The 22,439-nt window shown below is 47.5% G+C and overlaps 1 protein-coding gene across 1 annotated transcript; it reads right to left on the reverse strand.

Moving 5' to 3' along the window:
* Window positions 1-19,650: 19,650 nt before the first annotated feature.
* On the reverse strand, window positions 19,651-21,806 carry LOC123116626 (UDP-glucose 4-epimerase 3). The gene is made up of 8 exons (XM_044537567.1): window positions 21,492-21,806; window positions 21,311-21,360; window positions 21,057-21,192; window positions 20,845-20,946; window positions 20,398-20,707; window positions 20,236-20,318; window positions 20,060-20,151; window positions 19,651-19,959 (listed from the first exon to the last, which is right to left on the reverse strand). The coding sequence occupies exons 1-8, from the start codon at window positions 21,726-21,728 to the stop codon at window positions 19,863-19,865; spliced, it is 1,107 nt and encodes a 368-aa protein (XP_044393502.1). The 5' UTR covers window positions 21,729-21,806; the 3' UTR covers window positions 19,651-19,862.
* Between the last annotated feature and the right edge of the window lie 633 nt (window positions 21,807-22,439).

Consider the following 22,439-nt stretch of genomic DNA (forward strand, 5'->3'; position numbering starts at 1 on the left):
GGACAGTTTGCCGTCCGCTGGCAGACGGCATAAGACTTTGCCATCCGGCATTCACGCCTTTGCCCTCCTCCATGGCAGACGGCAAAGAAGCTGATTCTAGTAGTGGTCACCGCCTCGAGGCGGAACTTGGGTAGGGGCACTTTTGCCCTCCAGTGGAGCGATTCCGCCGGGGGAACTTCCCTCCTGGAGGGGGAAATCATTGTCATCACCATCACCAACAACTCTCCCATCTTGGGGAGGGCTATCTTCATCAAAATGTTCATAGCATCAACTCTTCTCAAACCCTAGTTCATCTCTTGTGTTCAATCTTTGTACCGAAACTATAGATTGGTGCTTGTGGGTGACTAGTAGTGTTGATTACATCTTGTAGTTGATTACTATATGGTTTATTTGGTGGAAGGTTATATGTTCAGATCCATTATTCTACTTAATACCCCTCTTGAGCATGTTCATCATTTGTGAGTAGTTACTTTTGTTCTTGAGGTCACGGGAGAAATCATGTTGCAAGTACTCATGTGAACTTGATATGTGTTCGATATTTTGATGATATGTTTGTTGCCATTCTCTTAGTGGTGTCATTGTGGAGTAATTATTAGATGGTGGGTTGCGAGAGTGACAGAAGCATAAACCCCAGTTTATGCGCTATTCCGTAAGGGACCGGTTGGATCCAAAAGTTTAATGCTATGGTTAGAATTTATTCGTAATACTTTTCTCGTAGTTGCAGATGCTTGCGAGAGGGTTAATCATAAGTAGGAGGTTTGTTCAAGTAAGAACAGCACCTAAGCACTGATACGTCTCCAACGTATCTATAATTTATGAAGCATTCATGCTATTATATTATCCGTTTTGGATGTTTCTGGGCTTTACCTTACACTTTTATATCATTTTTGGGACTAACCTACTAACCGGAGGCCTAGCCCATATTGTTGTTTTCTTGCTTATTTTAATGTTTCAAGGAAAAGGAATATCAAACGGAGTCCAAACGGAATGAAACCTTCAGGAACGTTATTTTTGGAACGGAAGCAATCCAGGGGACTTGGAGTGCAAGCCAGGAAAGCTTCGAGGAGGCCACGAGGCAAGGGGGCACGCCCACTCCCCTGGGCGCGCCCTCCACCCTCGTGGGCCCCTCGTGGCTCCCCTGGCCGACTTCTTTCGCCTATATAAGTCCATATACCCTAAAACCTTCGGAGATAATAATAGATCGGGAGTTCCGCCGCCGCAAGCCTCTATAGCCACCAAAAACAACTCGGCAGCCCGTTCCGGCACCCTGCCGGAGGGGGGATCCCTCACCGGTGACCATCTTCATCATCACGGCACTCTCCATGACAAGGAGGGAGTAGTTCACCCTCAGGGATGAGGGTATGTACCAGTAGCTATGTGTTTGATCTCTCTCTCTCTCATGTTCTCTCTATGGCATGATCTTGATGTATCGCGAGCTTTGCTATTATAGTTGGATTTTATGATGTTTCTCCCCCTCTACTCTCTTGTAATGGATTGAGTTTTCCCTTTGAAGTTATCTTATCGGATTGAGTCTTTAAGGATTTGAGAACACTTGATGTATGTCTTGCCGTGCTTATCTGTGGTGACAATGGAATATTCACGTGATCCTCTTGATGTATGGTGATCAACTTGCGGGTTCCGCCCATGAACCTATGCATAGGGGTTGGCACACATTTTTGTCTTGACTCTCCGGTATAAACTTTGGGGCACTCTTTGAAGTAATTTGTGTTGGTTGAATAGATGAATCTGAGATTGTGTGATGCATATCGTATAATCATGCCCACGGATACTTGAGGTGACAATGGAGTATCTAGGTGACATTAGGGTTTTGGTTGATTTGTGTCTTAAGGTGTTATTCTAGTATGAACTCGATGATAGATTGAACAGAAAGAATAGCTTCATGTTATTTTAGTATGGACTCTTGAATAGATTGAACAGCAAGGATAACTTTGAGGTGGTTTCGTACCCTACCATAATATCTTCATTTGTTCTCCGCTATTAGTGGCTTTGGAGTAACTCTTTGTTGCATGTTGAGGGATAGTTATATGATCCAATTATGTTATTATTGTTGAGAGAACTTTCACTAGTGAAAGTATGAACCTTAGGCCTTGTTTCCTACCATTGCAATACCGTTTACGCTCACTTTTATCATTAGTTACCTTGTTGTTTTTATATTTTTAGATTACAAAAACCTATATCTACCATCCATATTGCACTTGTATCACCATCTCTTCACCGAACTAGTGCACCTGTTGGGGATATAATTATTAGGTATGACCCGCCCAGGAGGGCCCGGGTTATACCTATGAGTATTTTGAAGCCCAAGACCAAGGTTGAATATGGTGGTTCAGTAAGGGCCCAAAGCCCAGAGGCGACTTAAGGCCCGTAGTGATAAACCGCCATGTATACGTGACTTGTGTTGTAAGACAAGAAATATTAAGAGACCGAGTCGGACACTGTTTATAAGCCGGTCGGGACTCTATAGAGCCGCTGGGCGTCGGCCTCTGTATATAAAGGGATGGCCCGGTGGCGGTTCAGGGCAAGTAACATCAACTCGAGAGCTAGGTCAAGCGATTTGCTCCCTGGTTATCGAGACATAAGCAATCCCACTCAAAACTGGATCGTAGGCTTTTACCTTCACCGTAAGGGGCCGAACCAGTATAAACCTCATGTCCTTTGTCCCGATTAACCCCTTCAAGCTTCCTAGTTGCAATGGCTCCACGACTAAGTCCTTTCATTAGGACATCTGCCATGACAATTCCACGACATTTGGCGCCCACCGTGGGGCTAGCGCACTGTGGATTTGAGTTCTTGAAGGGCAGCTTCGAAGGTCTCAAGGGATATGTTGTGGGCCGGATGACCAAGAGTCGTCGCGGCAAGCTCTACATCGACGATGCAGGCTAGGGCCCCGAGGCCGGCTCAATTGAGTACGGGTACCGGGTCCCCTTTGGCGGAATTCACGTCTTCATCGGCAAGATCGGCGAGCCGGGACCTAAGCCGGACATCTGCACCGACCTCGTCGAAACGGCTCAGCGCGCGAAATCCGCCTGGGCTCCGCCTGCTATGAAGCATGCCTTTGTGGGATGCGTCCATGAAGGGCCCTCTGAAGGATCTGCATCTGGCGATGAGACGGCCATCTACTCTGATGGCGGGTCATCCACAGGTGAGACAGATTTGTTATATCAACTGCAAGACGACGGGCTTGGGGGTTGTTCCAATGGCAGCAGTATTCCGGATTGCTTCGAGCTGCCGAGCCGGGTTGGAATTTTCATGTCCGATACACAACCTATACAAGACTCCACAACTGCGGCAGCCATGACCACCGGGGCAGCAGCAGCCGGGGCAGGAGGCCCTATGCGCTCGCCGGCTCAGGTGCTGATGGATCTTACAGATAAGCTGACCACTATGTTAACCGCCGTGGTTAACCCGGCGGACCAAGCTCGTCATGATGAGGAGGTGGCACAGTTAAAATTGGATATGGCACAGGCTAAGGAAGATCTAGCAGCGGAAGATGTCAGGATAACTGCAGAGCGGGTAGCTCTGGATGTTCGGGCTCAGTAGATCTAGGCACAGACTTTTCGGCTCATGCAAGATCAGAACGCGTCTAATGAGGTCATGAGGAGAAGGCATCAGAAGACTCAGTCTCGACTCCCCCTGGTTTATGACGCTCGAAACCTCTTTCACACACTAGGAGCAGGGCCAAGTAACCCGCCATGGCTCTCTCCACGTGCAGGAGCGGACCGTGTTGCAACACCCGGGGGTGGCGCGCCGGTTCAACCATAGGTGATGGGACCTCCCCGCGTAAACACGGCGCCACCTCAGTATGTACCAACGCCCCCGAGTCACTATTCTAACCCGTTGGAGAACATGATAGCGGCAGCGGCACGACTGGCGGCCCTCCCAATTGATGGTGACTCTCCGGTGGCGGTTGAAACCCGCCGGATCAGAGAACTTCTTCAGACGGCCTTAGCACAGCAGGAGGCATACTCATACAGCCGGGACAGGATCCACTCGACCCCTCGTCCAAGCCAAAGCCCGAGTTATAGCAGGCACATGGATTCAGCGGCTGTTTCAAGCAACGTCGGGCGACGTGACCAGCCAGGTGGCCATAACCCGGTGCGCCATGAGGTCGTTAACTTGGTAGATCAAGACAGAATACGTCAAGAGGCTGAGCGAGTGGCTCAGCAGGCGGCTCAGTTGACGGCTTACCAGTCGTATCCAGCTTATCCGACGACTTCTATCAAGGCAGGTGTAGCCACCCGGACCAGAGGAGTCCCATGTCTAGTGTCGGCTCTACGTAACGAGCGTTTGCCCAAAGATTTTAAGGGACCTAGAAAGGTGCCGAATTACACGGCCGACTTACAGCCCGGGGCACGGATTGAAAGCTACGAGATGGCTATGGAGTTATTGGAGGTCAGTGATGCTGCAATGGCTATGTACTTTACCATGATGTTGGATGGGACTGCCCGCACTTGGTTGAAAGGCCTGCCGCCTAATTCAATCAGTTCATGGGCGGAGCTAAAGGCCTGGTTCATCCAGAATTTCAAAGACACGTGCAAGCAGCCATGTCGATTGTGGATCTGACGAATTGCAAGCAAGAGGAGGGCAAGTCTACAACCCATTGGGTGTGCCGGGTTAAAGCCATAATACATTCATCTAATAAAATGGATGTCAGCTCTGCAGTCTTAATGTTGGAGAAAAATTGCCGTTTCTTGCCTCTGAAACAAAAGCTGGGGTGGCTCAAGCGCGATTGTAATGATATGGGCACGCTGATGGTGGCTCTGGTCAAGTACGCTGACTCTGATAGTACCAAGGATCCCGAGTCTGATGATGACAAGGCAGGGAAGGGAAAGAGGAACGGCAATGGCAAGGGCCCTCAGCACAACCTGACAAGTCAAGGAGGTAATAAACGTAAGGCTGATGGTAGTTTGGATTTCGTGGCTTACACTAGTGCGCAGGGTAACAACCAACGGTGCAAAGGGAGGGCACCTCCCCGATCTGGCGGGTCAGGCCCCACACTTGAGCAATTGTTGAATGAGCCCTGTCCGAGACACGGCACTCAGCAGAAGTCGGCTACCCATTTATGGAAGGACTGTACGATCATGAAGGCCTTAAAAAATTCCAACATGTTTGATGGTAACAATGGGCAGGGCGGCGACTCAGGTGGCGGTGGTTTTCATGGCCCGGGCAGCGGGTCAAATCCCAATTTCCAAAATTCCCAGGGCAACCAAGGTGGGTATAACCAACAATCTGGCCAGGGCGGTCAGCAACAGCGGCAAGGTGAATACCAGAGCAATCCAAAGCAGCTGAACAGTGGGCAATATCATGTGTTTACCACCAGCTTATGTAAACGAGACCAGAAGCTTCATAAGAGGGCTGTGAATGCGGGTCAGCCAGCAATTCCTCGTTACTTGAGGTGGTCTAAGAAGCCTATCATATGGAGTAGGGAGGATCACCCTCCCCGGGTTGACAATCCGGGTCACTTAGCCTTGGTGGTGGCCCCTCAAGTGGGTGGATATAAATTCACCAAAGTACTCATGGATGGAGGTAGCAGCATCAGTATCCTCTATTATGAGACCTTCCGTCGCATGGGGCTAACTGATAAGAGCCTTAAGCAGTCCAACACTGTCTTCCATGGAGTCGTACCCAGTAAATCAGCGTATCCAGTTGGTAAGATCAAATTAGAGGTAGCTTTTGGGGATGAATATGACTCCCGAGCCGAGAAATTGACGTTTGAAGTAGTCAAGATCAAGAGCCCATATCATGCTCTGTTCGGACGGCCGGCTTATGCCAAATTCATGTCACGGTCGTGTTATGTGTACTTGCAACTCAAGATACCAGGTCATAAGGGAACCATTACGGTGCACGGGAGCCAGAAGGTGGCCTTGGAATGTGAAGAAGGTGACGCGGCTTATGCTGAGTCAGTCTGTGCAACAGAAGAATTAAAATTCTACAAGGACAGTGTTGACCTGGCAGATATGACATCCTTAAAGAAGCCAACCACAGAACATGAGCCGGAGATGAAGTTTAAGTCGGCCGATGATACTAAGCTCGTTGATTTTATTCCAGGCGACTCATCAAAACAGTTCAGTATCAGTGCTAACTTGGATCCCAAATAGGAAAGCATGCTCATCGAGTTCATCCGTGAGAACTAGGACATCTTCGCATGGAAACCTTCTGACATGGCGGGTGTACTGAGAGAACTCGCTGAGCACACTCTTAATTTTGATCCAAAGTTTAAACTAGTCAAGCAGTTTCTTCGGTGGTTTAATGAGGAGAGGCGGAAGGCCATTGGCGAGGAGGTGGCCTGGCTCTTAGCAGCAGGGTTTATCATCGAAGTCTCTCATCCAGAGTGGTTGGCTAACCCGGTGCTTGTGCTTAAGAAAAACGGCACTTGGCGTATGTGTGTGGATTACACGGACTTAAACAAGGCTTGTCCAGCTGATCCTTTTGCTCTCCCTCGTATTGATCAAATCATTGATGCTACGGCGGGTTGTGAGCGTTTGAGTTTCTTGGATGCTTACTCTGCTTATCATCAGATCAAGATGGCGGTTAAGGACCAGGAGAAGACGGCATTCATTACTCCGTTTGGAGCCTTCTGCTATGTCTCAATGCCATTTGGACTCAAGAGTGCCCAGGCGACTTACCAGCGATGTGTACAGAATTTTCTGCATAATCAAATTGGGCGCAATGTTTATGCTTATGTGGATGACATAGTGGTAAAATCCAGAGAGAAGGAGACCTTGATTGATGATCTCAAGGAAAACTTTGACAATCTTCGGATTTACAAGATGATGCTTAACCCAGCCAAGTGTGTTTTTGGTGTGCCTGCAGGCAAGCTTTGGGTTTTCTAGTTTCTAACAGGGGCATCGAGGCTAACCCGGAGAAGATCAAGGCCATCACATCTCTGGCCAAACCAGCATGTATCAATGACGTTCAGCGTTTGGCGGGTCGTATCATTGCTCTAAGCCAGTTCATAAGCCGGTTAGGAGAGAAGGCCATGCCTCTGTATCAAATGATGAAGAAGACAGATAGCTTCACCTGGAGTGACGCCGCAAACACTGCTTTTGAAGATCTGAAGAGACAGTTGGCTGAGCTGCCGGTTCTTGCTGCTCCCATTGACAAGGAGCCCTTATTACTGTATGTAGCTACTAACACGCGTGCTGTCAGTGTGGCCATCATGGTGGAGCGCAGGGAGGCTGGTAAGGAACACCCGGTTCAACGGGCAGTTTACGACATCAGCGAGGTGTTGATTGAGTCCAAGCAGCGATATCCGCATTGGCAGAAGCTCATTTATGGGGTGTTCATAGCAAGCCAGAAGCTTAAGCAATACTTCTTGGGCCACCCAATCACTGTGGTTAGTTCTGCCACTTTGGGGGATATCATTCAAAACAGAGAGGCCACAGGACGAGTCGCCAAATGGGCCATTGAGCTTGGGCCTCATGGCTTAAAGTATGTGTTGCGCACCGCTATCAAGTCTCAAGCGCTGGTGGACTGCATCAACGATTGGACAGAGCTTCAGATGCCTGAAGAAAAGCCGGACAACACGTATTGGACAATTCATTTTGATGGGTCCAGGCAACTGGAGGGCTCGGGGGCTGGAGTTGTTTTGGCTTCCCCTCGAGGTGACAAATTTTGTTATGTGCTCCGGTTGATGTTTCCCTGTACTAACAACGCAGCTAAGTATGAAGCCTTACTCCATGGTCTCCAGATGGCTAAGGAGATGAGCTTAAGCCGGGTAAGGTGCTTCGGCGACTCAGATCCGGTGGCTCAGCAGGTATCAGGCAAGTGGGATTCTAAGGATCCTCTCATGGCGGCTTATCACCGTGAAGTCGATGCAATTGCGGGGCACTTCAAGGGTTATCAGGTGGAGCACATTGACCGCATAAAGAACGAAGCGGCTGATGCTTTAAGCCGGCTGGGATCTCAGCGTAAGCCGGTGCTGCCTAATACTTTTTTGGATATTCTGCATAACCCTTCTGTCAAGCTACCCACAGAGGAAGACTTGGTTGTTCCTGACCCAGAAGCACAATTGGTGGCGGCTCTGCATATCATTCCAGATTGGACGGTGCCATACCTGGCTTATATGACCCGGGGTGAGTTGCTTGAGGATGAAACCTTGGCCAGGCAGATAACCCGGTGGTCTAAGTCTATGACAATTGTCAGTGGCGAGTTGCATCATCGCAGTGTTACAGGGGCGTTTCAGCGTTGCGTCTCTCCTAAAGAAGGCCAAGAAATTCTTCGTGAAATTCATGAAGGAGACTGTGGTCATCACGCCGGGTCAAAATCCCTCGTGGCTAAGGCTTTCCGTCATGGATTCTATTGGCTGATGGCTCATGCTGATGTAGAGGACTTGGTCAGTAAATGTGATGGTTGTCAGAAGTTCTCAAGATGAGCTCATGTGCCGGCTCAAGAATTGAGGATGATTCCAATTACATGGCCATTCGCACTATGGGGGCTTGACATGGTTGGGCCTTTTAAAAGGTCCAAAGATAAAAAGACCCACCTCTTAGTGGCGGTTGATAAATTTACAAAGTGGGTTGAGGCAGAGCCAGTCAGTAAGTGTGATGCAGCCACGATAGTTCAATTCATGAAAAAGGAGATATTTCGCTTCGGCTTTCCACACAACATTATAACTGACAATGGCACTAATCTGTCTAAAGGCGCCATGGAGGAGTTTTGCCAACGTGAGCATATTCGGCTTGATGTTTCATCAGTGGCCCGTCCCCAATCCAATGCTCAAGCTGAGAGAGCCAATCAGGAAATCTTGAAAGGCATCAAGCCCCGGCTCTTGGTCCCCTTGCAGAGGACGTCGGGTTGCTGGGTTGAGGAGTTACCATCTGTGTTATGGACGATTAATACTACTCCTAACAGATCTACGGGTTATACACCTTTCTTCATGGTCTATGGAGCTAGGCAGTTCTCCCTAGCGACATCCGTCATGACTCGCCTCGCGTAGCAGCTTACGTTGAGGCGGACAATGAACAAGCAAGTCAGGATGCTCTTGACCTATTAGATGAACAGCGGGACTTGGCAGCAGCTCGCTCGGTGATTAACCAGCAAGACCTCCGCCGATATCACAGCCGCCGAGTTAAGTCCAGAGCCTTTCAGGAAGGTGATTTGGTGCTTCGGCTCATCCAGGATCAAACTGATGTGCACAAGCTATCCCCACCTTGGGAAGGGCCCTTTGTGGTCAGCAAGAACTTGAACAACGGGTCATATTACCTTATCGATGTTCGAGAGTGCAAAGACTCACGTAAGTCGGAGGAAGAGACCAGTCAGCCATGGAATATAGCTCATCTTCGGCCCTACTACACTTGAGCCATAGGCTCCCCTGATGTACATATTTTGCCAATGTATATATTATGATAAATAATAAAGCAGGACCTCTGTCCTTTTTTCCTTCCCTCAAGTTAAATTTGTCATTATCATTGTCACATGATCACTTGGGGACTGATCACATTTGATCAGTCTTAACCCGTTTGATCCGGTTTTGATCGTATTTGAATCTAGCCGTTAAAAATTATGATCACTAGGGGGCTTCCTGTTCAAACATAGGTCGTATTCGAACCAAAGAGAACACAACTGACGGTACCCTTTTGATTGGCACACTGCCGAGCTCACTAGGGGGCTTCTTGATCGTATTTGAATCATAGCTTGACCCCTTTTGGGAACCGACTTTGATCATGTTCGAATCAGAGTCGTTAAAAAAACTCTCAAGGTCATTAGGGGGCTTCCTATTCAAACATAGGTCGTATTCGAACCAAAGAGAACACAGCTGTCGGTACCCTCTTGATCGGCGCAACGCCAAAGCGATTGGGGGCTACATGATCGTATTCGAATCCTAGCTTAAACCCCTCTGGAACGGTTTACTGATCGTATTCGAATCAGTAGCCTTGCAATGTTTTGTTCTTTTTTTATTTAAAGTTGTCTTTGGAAACACCCTTGTGACTTGAGACTTTTTTTGAGGTTTACAAGGTTGAGTATGATTGCTTTAACCCGGCTCAATATCGACTGATAAGTCGCTGATCCATAAGCACCTATACAATTTACCATTGTATTGGGTGTGTTGGGGACACAAGAGACTCTTTGTTATTTGGTTGCAGGGTTGCTTGAGAGAGACCGTCTTCATCCTACGCCTCCCACGGATTGATAAACTTAGGTCATCCACTTGAGGGAAATTTGCTGCTGTCCTACAAACCTCTGCACTTCGTGGACCAACAACGTCTACAAGAAGAAGGTTGTGTAGTTGACATCAAGCTCTTTTCTGGCACCGTTGCCGGGGAGGTGAGTGCTTGAAGGTATATATTTAGATCTTGCAATCAAATCTTTTTGTTTCTTGTTTTATCACTAGTTTAGTTTATAAAAGAAAACTAAGAAAAAGGATTTGAGTTTGTCTCATACGCTTCATCTTTTTAATATCTTTCGTGAGAATGATGGAAAGGAAAATTGTGCTCAATTGCTAGAAGAAGAATGCATTAAAATGTTTGGTACTAGATCTTTCTATGATGAGCATGATTGCAATGTTGTTAGTATGAATTCCTTGAATACCCATGATGCTAATGATATGCAAAGCCACAAGCTTGGGGATGCTATGTTTAATGAAGATGATATGTTTAGTCCCCCAAGTTTTGATGAGAATACTTATTATGATGAAAGCATGCCTCCTATTTATGATTATTATGTTGATGAAAGTGGGTTCGGAAGAGTGTCAACTTTAGGAAGTAATGATCCCACTTGGAGGATGTTGAATATTATTTTGATAATTATGAAAGTGGATTTGGAGAGGTCATGACTTTATTTAGTGATGAATCCACTATTTCGGAAGAGGTTCCAATTGATTATGAGAACAAAGTTGCTATCTATGATGGTTATTGTGATGACTTGTATGCTTTTAAGAATAATGATAACCATGAAACTTGTCATCATGATTTTAGTTTTCAATTGGATTATGCCTCACATGATAATTATTTTGTTGAGTTTGCTCCCACTACTATTAATGAGAATAAATTTGCTTATGTGGAGAGTAGTAAAATTTCTATGCGAGTAGATCATGAAAAGAATGCTTTAGGTGCCAGTTATATTGTTGAATTTATTCATGATGCTACTAAAAATTATTATGAGGGGGGAACATATGCTTGTAGGAATTGCAATAACGTCAAGTTTCCTCTCTATGTGTTGAAAATCTTGAAGCTATGCTTGTTTTGCCTTCCTATGCTAGTTGATTATTGTCCCCATAAGTTGTTTGCTCACAAAATCCCTATGCATAGGAAGTGGGTTAGGCTTAAATGTGCTAGTCATATGCTTCATGATGCTCCCGTTATGTTTCGATTCTTATCTTTTATGTGAGCATCATTGTCATCATCATGCCTAGCTAGAAAGGCATTAAAGAAAAGCGATTGTTGGGAGACAACCCAATATTTACCCTTACTGTTTTTGTGTGTTCACATGATTATGCTATGGTAGTAATCATGTTTTATATATTTTGTTTCAATAAAGTGCCAAGTAAGACCTTTAGGATAACTTACGGTGATAGTTGTGTTGATCCTGCTGAAAATCAGAAACTTTTGCACCCAGTAAATAAGTTTTGATAATTCACAGAAACGTGCTTTTGTTCTGATTCTTTTTTATATGGATTAGTACAAAAATTTCTCAGCTTGTCATAATTTGGCAGGATTTTTGGAGTTCCAGAAGTATACGTTTGATACAGATTACTACAGACTGTTCTGTTTTTGACATATTCTGTTTTCTATGTGTTGTTTGCTTATTTTGAACAATCTATGAGTAGTATCGGAGGATATGAACCATAGATAAGTTGTAATACAGTAGATATTACACCAATATGAATTTAGAATGAGTTCACAACAGTACTTAAGTGGTGGATTTATTTTCTTATACTAACGGAGCTTACGAGTTTTCTGTTGAGTTTTGTGTTGTGAAGTTTTCAAGTTTTGGGTAAAGATTCGATGGACTATGGAATAAGGAGTGGCAAGAGCCTAATCTTGGGGAAGCCCAAGGCACCCCAAGGTAATATTGAAGGACAAACCAAGAGCCTAAGCTTGGGGATTCCCCATATGGCATCCCCTCTTTCGTCTTCGTTCATCGCTTTCAAGATTTAGGAAACCGAGGTATAAAAGGAATTAAGGAGACACAAAAGCTCAAGCTTGGGGATGCCCAAGGCACCCCAAGATAATATTTCAAGAAGTCTCAAGCATCCAAGCTTGGGGATGCCCCGGTAGGCATCCCACCTTTCTTCTTCAACAATTACCGGTTAGTATCGGTTGAGCCTAAGTTTTTGCTTCTTCACATGAGTGTGTTATCCTTGCAATGTCATTTTATTTTGCTTTGCTTGCTGCTTGAATAAAATACCAAGATCTGAAATTCTGAAATGAGAGAGAGTCTTCACATAGTTACATAGTTATTTAACTACCCATTGATCTTCACCTATATCTTTTTGGAGTAGTTTGTCATTTACTCGTGTGCTTCACTTATATCCTATGAGTAAAGGGTTGAATGAGTTGAATGTCATAAATCTGAAATTATATATGTTTCATTTGCTTATCCCATGGGGAGTAATGACTTCACATCTAAGAATTAGAGGTTGTAAATTTATTGAAGGTTAGCAAGCATTGTATTGGTCATTTGAACAATTCATGAAAGAATATTGAAGGAAGAGAAATTTCACATATAAATATACTATCTTGGACATCTTTTATAATTGTGAGCACTCATTAAAGTATGACATGCTAAAGAGTTGATGTTGGACAAGGAAGACAACGTAATGGGTTATGTTTTCTCACATCTTAGTTAAAGTATATTGTAATGGATCGTCCAAGATGTTGAGCTTGCCTTTCCCCCTCATGCTAGCCAAATTCCTTGCACCAAGTAGAGATACTACTTGTGCTTCCAAATATCCTTAAACCCAGTTTTGCCATGAGAGTCCATCATACCTACCTATGGATTGAGTAAGATCCTTCAAGTAAGTTTTCATGTTGCAAGCAATAAAAATTGCTCTCTAAATATGTATGACTTATTAGTGCGGAGAAAATAAGCTTTATACGATCGTGTGATATGGAAGTAATAAAAGCGATGGACTGCATAATAAAGGTTCATATCACAAGTGGCAATATAAAGTGACGTTCTTTTGCATTAAGATTTTGTGCATCCAACCCTAAAAGCACATGACAACCTCTGCTTCCCTCTGTGAAGGGCCTATCTTTTACTTTATGTCTTTTACTTTATGCAAGAGTCAAGGTGATCTTCACCTTTCCCTTTTTCATTTTATCCTTTGGCAAGCACCTCGTGTTGGAAAGATCCCGATATATATATCTAATTGGATGTAAGTTAGCATGAACTATTATTGTTGACATCACCCAAAGTTGAATACGTTGGGAGGCAACACTATAAGCCCATATCTTTCTCATTGTCCGATTAAAACTCCATAACCATAAGTATTGCGTGAGTGTTAGCAATTGTAGAAGACTATATGATAGTTGAGTATGTGGAGTTTGCTAAATCAAAGCTCTGACATAGACTCTTCCTGAAAATAAGAGGAATTGTAATTGTTCGACGATTGAGAATGAAGTTTGCTAGTTTTCAAGAAAGTTTATGATCTATGCTTTAACATGTGAATAGCTTGTTACTTAATCCTGAGAAGTTTTATGAGATGAACTACTGTTATGACATATAATCATGTTAGAAAAGGTGATTGAAATGATCACTGATCAAACTTGTGCACCTGCTAGCATTCACACTTCATAAATTCTTTCTTTTATCATTGACCTACTCGAGGACGAGCAGGAATTAAGCTTGGGGATGCTGATACGTCTCCAACGTATCTATAATTTATGAAGCATTCATGCTATTATATTATCCGTTTTGGATGTTTATGGGCTTTACTTTACACTTTTCTATCATTTTTGTGACTAACCTACTAACCGGAGGCTCGGCCCATATTGTTGTTTTCTTGCCTATTTCAGTGTTTCGAGGAAAAGAAATATCAAACAGAGTCCAAACGGAATGAAACCTTCGGGAACGTTATTTTTGGAACGCAAGCAATCCAGGGGACTTGGAGTGCAAGCCAGGGAAGCTTCGAGGAGGCCACGAGGCAGGGGGCGCGCCCACCCCCCCTGGGCGCGCCCTCCACCCTCGTGGGCCCCTCGTGGATCCCCTGGCCGACTTCTTTCGCCTATATCAGTCCATATACCCTAAAACCTTTGGAGATAATAATAGATCGGGAGTTCCGCCGCCGCAAGCCTCTGTAGCAATCAAAAACCTCTCGGGAGCCCGTTCCGGCACCCTGCCGGAGGGGGGATCCCTCACCGGTGGTCGTCTTCATCATCCCGGTGCTCTCCATGACGAGGAGGGAGTAGTTCACCCTAGGGGCTGAGGGTATGTATAAGTAGCTATGTGTTTGATCTCTCTCTCTCTCTCGTGTTCTCTCTATGGCATGATCTTGATGTATCGTGAGCTTTGCTATTGTAGTTGGATTTTATGATGTTTCTCCCCCTCTACTCTCTTGTAATGGATTGACTTTTCCCTTTGAACTTATCTTATCGGATTTAGTCTTTAAGGATTTGAGAACACTTGATGTATGTCTTGGCGTGCTTATCTGTGGTGACAATGGGATATTCACGTGATCCTCTTCAGGTATGTTTTGGTGATCAACTTGCGGGTTCCGCCCATGAACCTATGCATAGGGGTTGGCACACGTTTTCGTCTTGAATCTCCGGTAGAAACTTTGGGGCACTCGTTGAAGTATTTTGTGTTGGTTGAAAAGATGAATCTGAGATTGTGTGATGCATATCGTATAATCATGCCCACTGATACTTGAGGTGACAATGGAGTATCTAGGTGACATTAGGGTTTTGGTTGATTTGTGTCTTAAGGTGTTATTCTAGTATGAACTCGATGATAGATTGAACGGAAAGAATAGCTTCATGTTATTTTACTACGGACTCTTGAATAGATCGAGCAGAAAGGATAACTTTGAGGTGGTTTCGTACCCTACCATAATCTCTTCGTTTGTTCTCCGCTATTAGTGGCTTTCGAGTGACTCTTTGTTGCATGTTGAGGGATAGTTATATGATCCAATTATGTTATTATTGTTGAGAGAACTTGCACTAGTGAAAGTATGAACCTTAGGCCTTGTTTCCTACCATTGCAATACCATTTACGCTCACTTTTATCATTAGTTACATTGCTGTTTTTATATTTTCAGATTACAAAACCTATATCTACCATCCATATTGCACTTGTATCACCATCTCTTCGCCGAACTAGTGCATCTATACAATTTACCATTGTATTGGGTGTGTTGGGGACACAAGAGACTCTTTGTTATTTTGTTGCAGGGTTGCTTGAGAGAGACCATCTTCATCCTATGCCTCCCACGGATTGATAAACCTTAGGTCATCCACTTGAGGGAAATTTGCTACTGTCCTACAAACCTCTGTACTTGGAGGCCCAACAACGTCTACAAGAAGAAGGTTGTGTAGTAGACATCAAGCACCAGTCCACCCACATATCAAATTATCAAAGTACCGAACACGAATTAAGCCAACATGATGTAAGTGACTAGACGAAATTCCCGTGTACCCTCAAGAACAATTTGCTTATCATAAGAAACCGTTTTGGCCTATCCTTTGCCTCAAAAGGATTGGGCTACCTTGCTGCACTCTTGTTACTACTATCGTTACTTGCTCGTTACAAATTATCTTGCTACCAAACTACTCCGCTACTTACAATTTTAGCACTTGCAGACATTACCTTGCTGAAAACCGCTTGTCATTTCCTTCTGCTCCTCGTTGGGTTCGACACTCTTACTTATCGAAAAGGCTACAATTGACCCCATATACTTGTGGGTCATCAGGCACCTCCGCGTTCAGCACACGTTCAGCTCAGTGACGTCAGCAAGACGGCGAGGTAATGGATGAGTTCCGGCTGCACGAGGTGTGGTGACGGTGATGGTGAAGTTATCTCCGCATGACTTCGCCTAAGCACTACGAAAATATGACTGGGGGTGTAAACGATGGAGGAGCCGCCTCATACGGCTAAGACAATGTTGTTACTTGTGCTAGGCCTCCCCTCCCAGATATATATTGGTCGGGTGGAGGGAGCAGCCAGGAGGCACCCCCAAGTAGGTCGAATCCTACTTGGGGTCTTCCCCCAAGTGGCGCCACCTTCCTTATTTGGAGTGTGGGAGGAACGAAGCAGGAGGAGGCACCCCCTCCCCCTTTCCTTTCTCTCCTGAGAAGGGAAAGGCATGAGGGACCCCCCCTTCCTTCCCCTAGGGCTGGCCAGCCAAGGGAAGGGGCGCACCAGCCCCTTTGTGGGCTGGTCTGCCCCCCCCCCCATTTGGCCCATAAGGCCCATACACTTGACGGGGGTGCCCGAAACCCCTTCCGGTGACCCAATGAGTACCCGGTGCACTCTGAAACTATTCCGGTGTCTGAATACCATCACTATATATCAATCTTTACCTCCTGGCCATTTCGAGACTCCTCGTCATGTCCGTGATCTCATCCGGGACTCCGAACAACATTCGGTCACCAAATCATATAACTCATATAACACTATATCGTTAACGAACGTTAAGCATGCGGACCCTACGGGTTCGAGAACTATGTAGACATGACCGAGACACCTCTTCGGTTAATAACGAATAGCGGAACCTGGATGCCCATATTGGATCATACATATTCTACGAAGATCTTTATCAGTCGAACCGTTATGACAACATACGTAATTCCTTTTGTCCATTAATATGTTACTTGCGCGAGATTCGATCGTCGGTGTCTCTATACCTAGTTCAATCTCGTTAACGGCAAGTCTCTTTACTCATTCCTTAATACAACATCTCGTAACTAACTCATTAGCCATTTGCTTGCAAGGCTTCTAATGATGTGTATTAACGAGAGGGCCCAGAGATACCTCTCCAATACTCGGAGTGACAAATCATAATCTTAATCTATGCCAACTCAACAAGCACCTTAGGAGACACCTGTAGAGCATCTTTATGATCATCCAGATACATTGTGATATTTGATAGCACACAAGGCATTCCTCTGGTATTTGGGAGTTGCATAATCTCATAGTCAAAGGAATATGCATTTGACATGAGGAAAGCAATAGCAATAAACTGAACGATCATTATGCTTAGCTAACGGATGGGTCTTGTCCATCACATCATTCTCCTCATGATGTGATCTCGTTATCAAATGACAACACATGTCTATTGTTAGGAAATCTTAACCATCTTTGATCAACGAGCTAGTCTAGTAGAGGCTTACTAGGGACATGGTATTTGTTTATGTATCCACACATGTATTTAAGTTTCTAGTCAATACAGTTCTAGCATGAATAATAAACCTTTATCATGATTAAGGAAATATAATAATAATCATTTTATTATTTCCTCTAGGCCATATTTCCATCAGTTTTATGAGGCGTGTGATTGAGAAAATGACAGAAAACTAGGTGCAATGCAGCGCGACTCAACTTCTATCACGAGTGACATCCGATTTATATTGAACAACAGTCCTGGTTGGGCGCAGTTGACAAGGACTCGTCTAGGGTGATCATCGTGGATTATTTTTCAACTGATCAAGGTTACGGTGCAAAATGCCGTTACCTTGATGAAGGCACAGTTACACTAGCAACGCGAGTGGATCGACAACAGTTACATGACGATGCCTTCATCAAGGTAACGGTGCAAAACGCCGTCATCGCTCGCCAATGGCTCGGTTTTCACTGGCAACTATGTCTCCCGACTCGTAGCCGGGACTAGATGGCGAATCAAGAGATCTGACCACCCAGCCGCAGGCCGGCCACCTCTAACGGAAGAGATGACCACTACTACCGGTTGCACCGGCTAGACCAGATCCGACCGGAGGTGCCGCCGATGCGACCACCAGGCCCTCCACACCGCCGCCACCGATCCAAAGGCAGATGGCGCGCCACCGCCGCCGCCGCCCAGACATGGCTGGCCGCCGCCCGCGGCCCGCACTGCCTCCGACACCGCCGTGCCGCAGCCATCACCATCATGCTGATCGGGTCGGGCGCGCCTCCATACGATTCAGGGCCCTGCAGAACCCTGGAGACATGGGAGAGAGGCGATGTCCTCCGCCACCTCCGTCGGCCCCTGGGCTTAGGTCGGTTGCGTCCCCTCGCGACGACGGAGGGAGGAGAGGAGGGAGTGCGTGCCGACGGCGGCTAGGTTTTTGGGCGCCACCCGAGTTGCCCTAGCGGGGGAAGGGGAGGCGACACGCGGGGGTGGGGGCTAATTCTATTGAAGCTCTTGCATGAGAGGATGCGACCTAATATACACCATGTACGAGGTTTGTGTGCTAACTCCAGTGAGTTTCCTCTCTAATCTTCTTTCCTTCGTTCCTTCCAATCTACACAATGGTGCTTTGATTCGAGATAAGCTCTACATGAAAAAGATGCGCATCGATGTAATGGTTCCATTTTTACAATCAGTTCTTAGTTTCGCCGACCATGCAATTTCATGTCCATGTTTGGAGCTATTTTGGATAAATTTTGTCAAGTTCATCACGCACGATCAACCATTTAAAATTTCCTTTGACCGGTAGCTTCGTCTTACAGTTTCACACTCCTTAGTCTCGGTGTCCTCTCGCATGTCCTGCTACACCAGCGTCACCGCTGGCGTCACTCCTCTCGGCATCCTCTCCCGCATGTTATTGCACTAGCGGCACCTCCGACATTGTTCCTCTCAACCTCCTCTCCCGTGTCCTACTATACTCGCATGGTTGTTGTTCCTCGTTGCCTTCTCTTCAATGTCCTGCTACACTGAAGCCATTGCTGTTTCCATTCCTCTCGGCCTCCTCGCTCGGGTCCTACCACATTGGCCACGTCGCCATCGTTGTTCTATCCCACGTGCTGCTACACTAGCGCCATCGCCGACGTCGTTCCTCTCAACCTCCTCTCTCTTGTCCGACTACACGTGCGGTCATCATCTATTGTTCCTCTTCTCTTGTCCCATGTACTGCTACACCGAAGCCATCGTCAGTGTCGTTCCTCTCGGCCTCCTCGCGCGCATCCTACTACATTGGCACCGTTGCCATCGTCATTCTTTTCAGCCTTCTCCTCCGCGTCCTACTACACTGACGCCGCCATGGCGGGCACACTGCATTTTTCTCCATCATCCTCTGCCTCAGCGCCCTCCTATTCGTTACTACACACAAACTTTCTTTGCGGCAACAACAGTAGCAACTAGTTCGCTGTGCCGCCGATGAGATCGCTCGCCCACGACTCCATGCTTGTCGTGTCAGACGCGGCGCCACGACCACCGTCTACCGTTAGGCACTCTAGTGTAACACAGTGTGTTATGTGTAGTTGTTTAAGTCTTAATCATGTCCAATGTATGCAACCAACAACATGCACTAATATGAACACAATCAATGCGAGCAACCAAACATAGTGCGCAGAGGCGTCGCTACGATGCAGGGAAAAAGGGATGCAGGCAATCAATCAACATGCAAAGGATGTTTTTTTGCCTGACCAACTGGAACAAGTATGCAAAGTGCCCAAAAATCATGCAGGTAACCAAACGCATGTTCTGCAAGCAGTAAAAAGTTTGTAATGATTCGCTTCATCGGTTTCGCTCTATAATTGGAAGGAAAAAAGAAGGAAGCAGATGACGACCCATGTTTGAAACCAGACCAAAATTCTGTGGCAAGCACCAGCCCGGCCGAGTGAGAGTCCAGTCTAACCCACCCAACTCAAGTTCCATCTTACGAATAATACTACAACAGGAAACATTTTCTGGGCACACTTTAACGCCCTGGGCTTATTGACAACATCTTTCTTTCACGCTACAAGGCTCCCGATGGGCCACCGAATCAGTCTTTGTTTTCAGCGTTTCCGCAGTAGCCATAGGGGTTCTTCTTGGCCCAGTTCCACTGGTCCCTGCACATCTCCTCGATCCCGTACTTGGCCCTGCAAAGCAAAGCGGCACACCAGTGAGTGCGAGATTTAATCCATCTCTCTCGACAAACTACATTGCGACTAGTAGTGTTAATGGACATCGATCGGTTACCTCCAGCCGAGCTCCTCTTCGGCCTTGGCGGTGGACGCGTACACCTGCTCCGAATCGCCCGGCCTCCTGGGGCACATCTTCACCGGGATTTTCTGCAGCCAGAAACGTCAGTCTCAATCCCTTTCCCAATCGAAATCGACAGGCGAAATATCAAGGGCAAAGAAGATGGTATCAACCTTGCCGTATGCCTTCTCGAACGCGCTCACCATCTCCAGCACCGTCGTCCCGCGCCCCGTCCCCAGGTTGTACGCCACACAGCCTGACAAATCAGAAATGGTCGAGTGATGCACGCACTGGTAAATGGGTTGGTTGTTAACTGGGCCGGCGGACGGACGCACCGATGTCAGGGGTGGCGAAGAGCTTCTCGAGCGCCGCGATGTGGCCGTCGGCGAGGTCGACCACGTGGATGTAGTCCCTGACGGCGGTGCCGTCCCGGGTGCGGTAGTCGTGGCCGTAGACGTTGAGCTCGGGGCGGCGGCCGACGGCCACCTGCTGGATGTAGGGGAGCAGGTTGTTGGGGACGCCCTTGGGGTCCTCCCCGATGTCGCCGCTCTCGTGGGCGCCGATGGGGTTGAAGTAGCGCAGCAGGATCGTCCTCCACTCCGGGTTCGCGTGCTGGTAGTCGCGCAGCATCTCCTCCAGGTACAGCTGCGTCAACCACATCGACGCCATTAGAGTCGAAAAGGTTAGATTAATTGCCGATCACTCCGATGGCCATCGCTGTCGACTTCGGCAACGTGAGTGTCAGGCAATCGTTTCTGACAGAGTGTATGCAGAGAGTTTACCTTGGTCCTGCCGTACGGGTTGAGGGCCTTGAGGGGGGAGTCCTCGAAGCAGGGCACCTTCTCCGGCTGGCCGTACACGGTCGCCGACGACGAGAACACCAACTGGCACGTAGGTTCTCGAAAGTGTCAGAGCAATCACTGAAGATCATCCATCATCTCTGAAGAGCAGGGGACAGTACTGACGGGATTGGGGTTTTATGGGGAGGGAGTACCTTGTTGCATCCGTGCTTCTTCATGACGTCGTATAGGTTGACGGTGCCGACGATGTTGTTGCGGTTGTACATCTCCGGGTGCGCCACGCTCTCCGCCACCGCCTTCAGCCCGGCGAAGTGTATCACGGCGTCGTACCTGGTCATCAGTCAGAGTCACACGGCAAAACGGTTAATTAATTTGATCGATCGCCACGAGTTTGGAAGATCAAATCAAAGCTCCTGATCGATTGATGGATCCAACAACTACGTCCTACCTCTTGGCGGCGAACACCTTCTCGAGGTCATCCTTGATCGTCAGGTCCCCCTGAAATTCACCGAACCAATCTATCAATCAATCAGGGTACTGAGCTCTGCCAGGCACGGCAGGCACGAGATCATCGAGAGCAGGATCGAACAAACTAGACGGTGGGCGCAGGCAGGTAGGAGTATACGTACGAAGATGAATTGGAGGCGGGCGGAGAGGGCGGGGCCGACGATGTGGCGGACGCGGTCGAGCGCCTCGGGGACGGAGTTGTGGAAGTTATCCACCACGGTGACGGCGTAGCCCTTCTCCAGCAGCTGCAGCACGGTGTGGGTGCCGATGAACCCCGCGCCGCCCGTCACCAGCACGCTCCTCCCCTGCGCCTCGGCGCCCCCAGCCCCGCCCCCAGCGCCAACGCCGCCGATCGCCATCTGTCGCGCTCTCTCTGCCCGATCTCGCGCTGTCAGCCCTGTTCCGTTGGGGATTTTGCGCTCCCGTATGTATGTACGCCACCGCGCCGCCGAAAGATTTATAGACTGGAGAGGGTACGTGCCCGTGCCCGTGCCCGTGCGAAGAGAGGCCACGAGCTAAGTCTACACTACGTACACACACGTATCGGGATAGGAGTAATTGCGCACGCAATATTCGTTCTGATCTTGATCTGATATGCTGTGGCACCGTTGGCTTTCCTATCGCTTCGGGCTCAAAGGGCGATCGACCGCCCGATCTCGTCTTGATTTCTGCTGTACGTACTATATTTAGTTTTGGGGTTTTGGCACGCAGCGAGGCGGCTCTATCGGCTCCGCCGGCCGGCGCGATGTTCCCGGCCGCAAGTGATGCGAGGAACCAACAACGCGCTAGGCAACAGAAGCGTCCGAGATAGGTGCGTGCGTGCGTGACACACGAGTCAGGCCGCGGCGAGAGCGGCGCGCGGCGGGTATCTCGTTGCGCCCCGCCGGATCACCAACGTTCCCATCGCCGTATCCGTCGGCCCCATCTCCAGGGAATAATTATGGGCCAGAAAAAACGGTTCGGCCGCGCCGCAGGCCCAAATGAACCGTTCATAATCCGCACGCACGACCCTCAAAACAAAAAATCGGCACGCACGCAGGCACGCTAGCGGGCGTGGAGCCCGTTGGCGT

Source organism: Triticum aestivum, chromosome 5B, assembly GCF_018294505.1.
Source record: "Triticum aestivum cultivar Chinese Spring chromosome 5B, IWGSC CS RefSeq v2.1, whole genome shotgun sequence".
NCBI lineage: Eukaryota > Viridiplantae > Streptophyta > Magnoliopsida > Poales > Poaceae > Triticum > Triticum aestivum.

Excerpts from the sequence above, each read along its gene's own strand:
- LOC123116626 (XM_044537567.1), bottom strand. The coding sequence starts at position 21,728 with ATGGCGATCGGCGGCGTTGGCGCTGGGGGCGGGGCTGGGGGCGCCGAG. Across the intron at positions 20,152-20,235 it reads TCGAGAAGGCATACGGCAAG|AAAATCCCGGTGAAGATGTG; the intron begins GTTGATACCATC and ends TTCTGGCTGCAG. Across the intron at positions 19,960-20,059 it reads GAAGAGGAGCTCGGCTGGAG|GGCCAAGTACGGGATCGAGG; the intron begins GTAACCGATCGA and ends TTTGCTTTGCAG.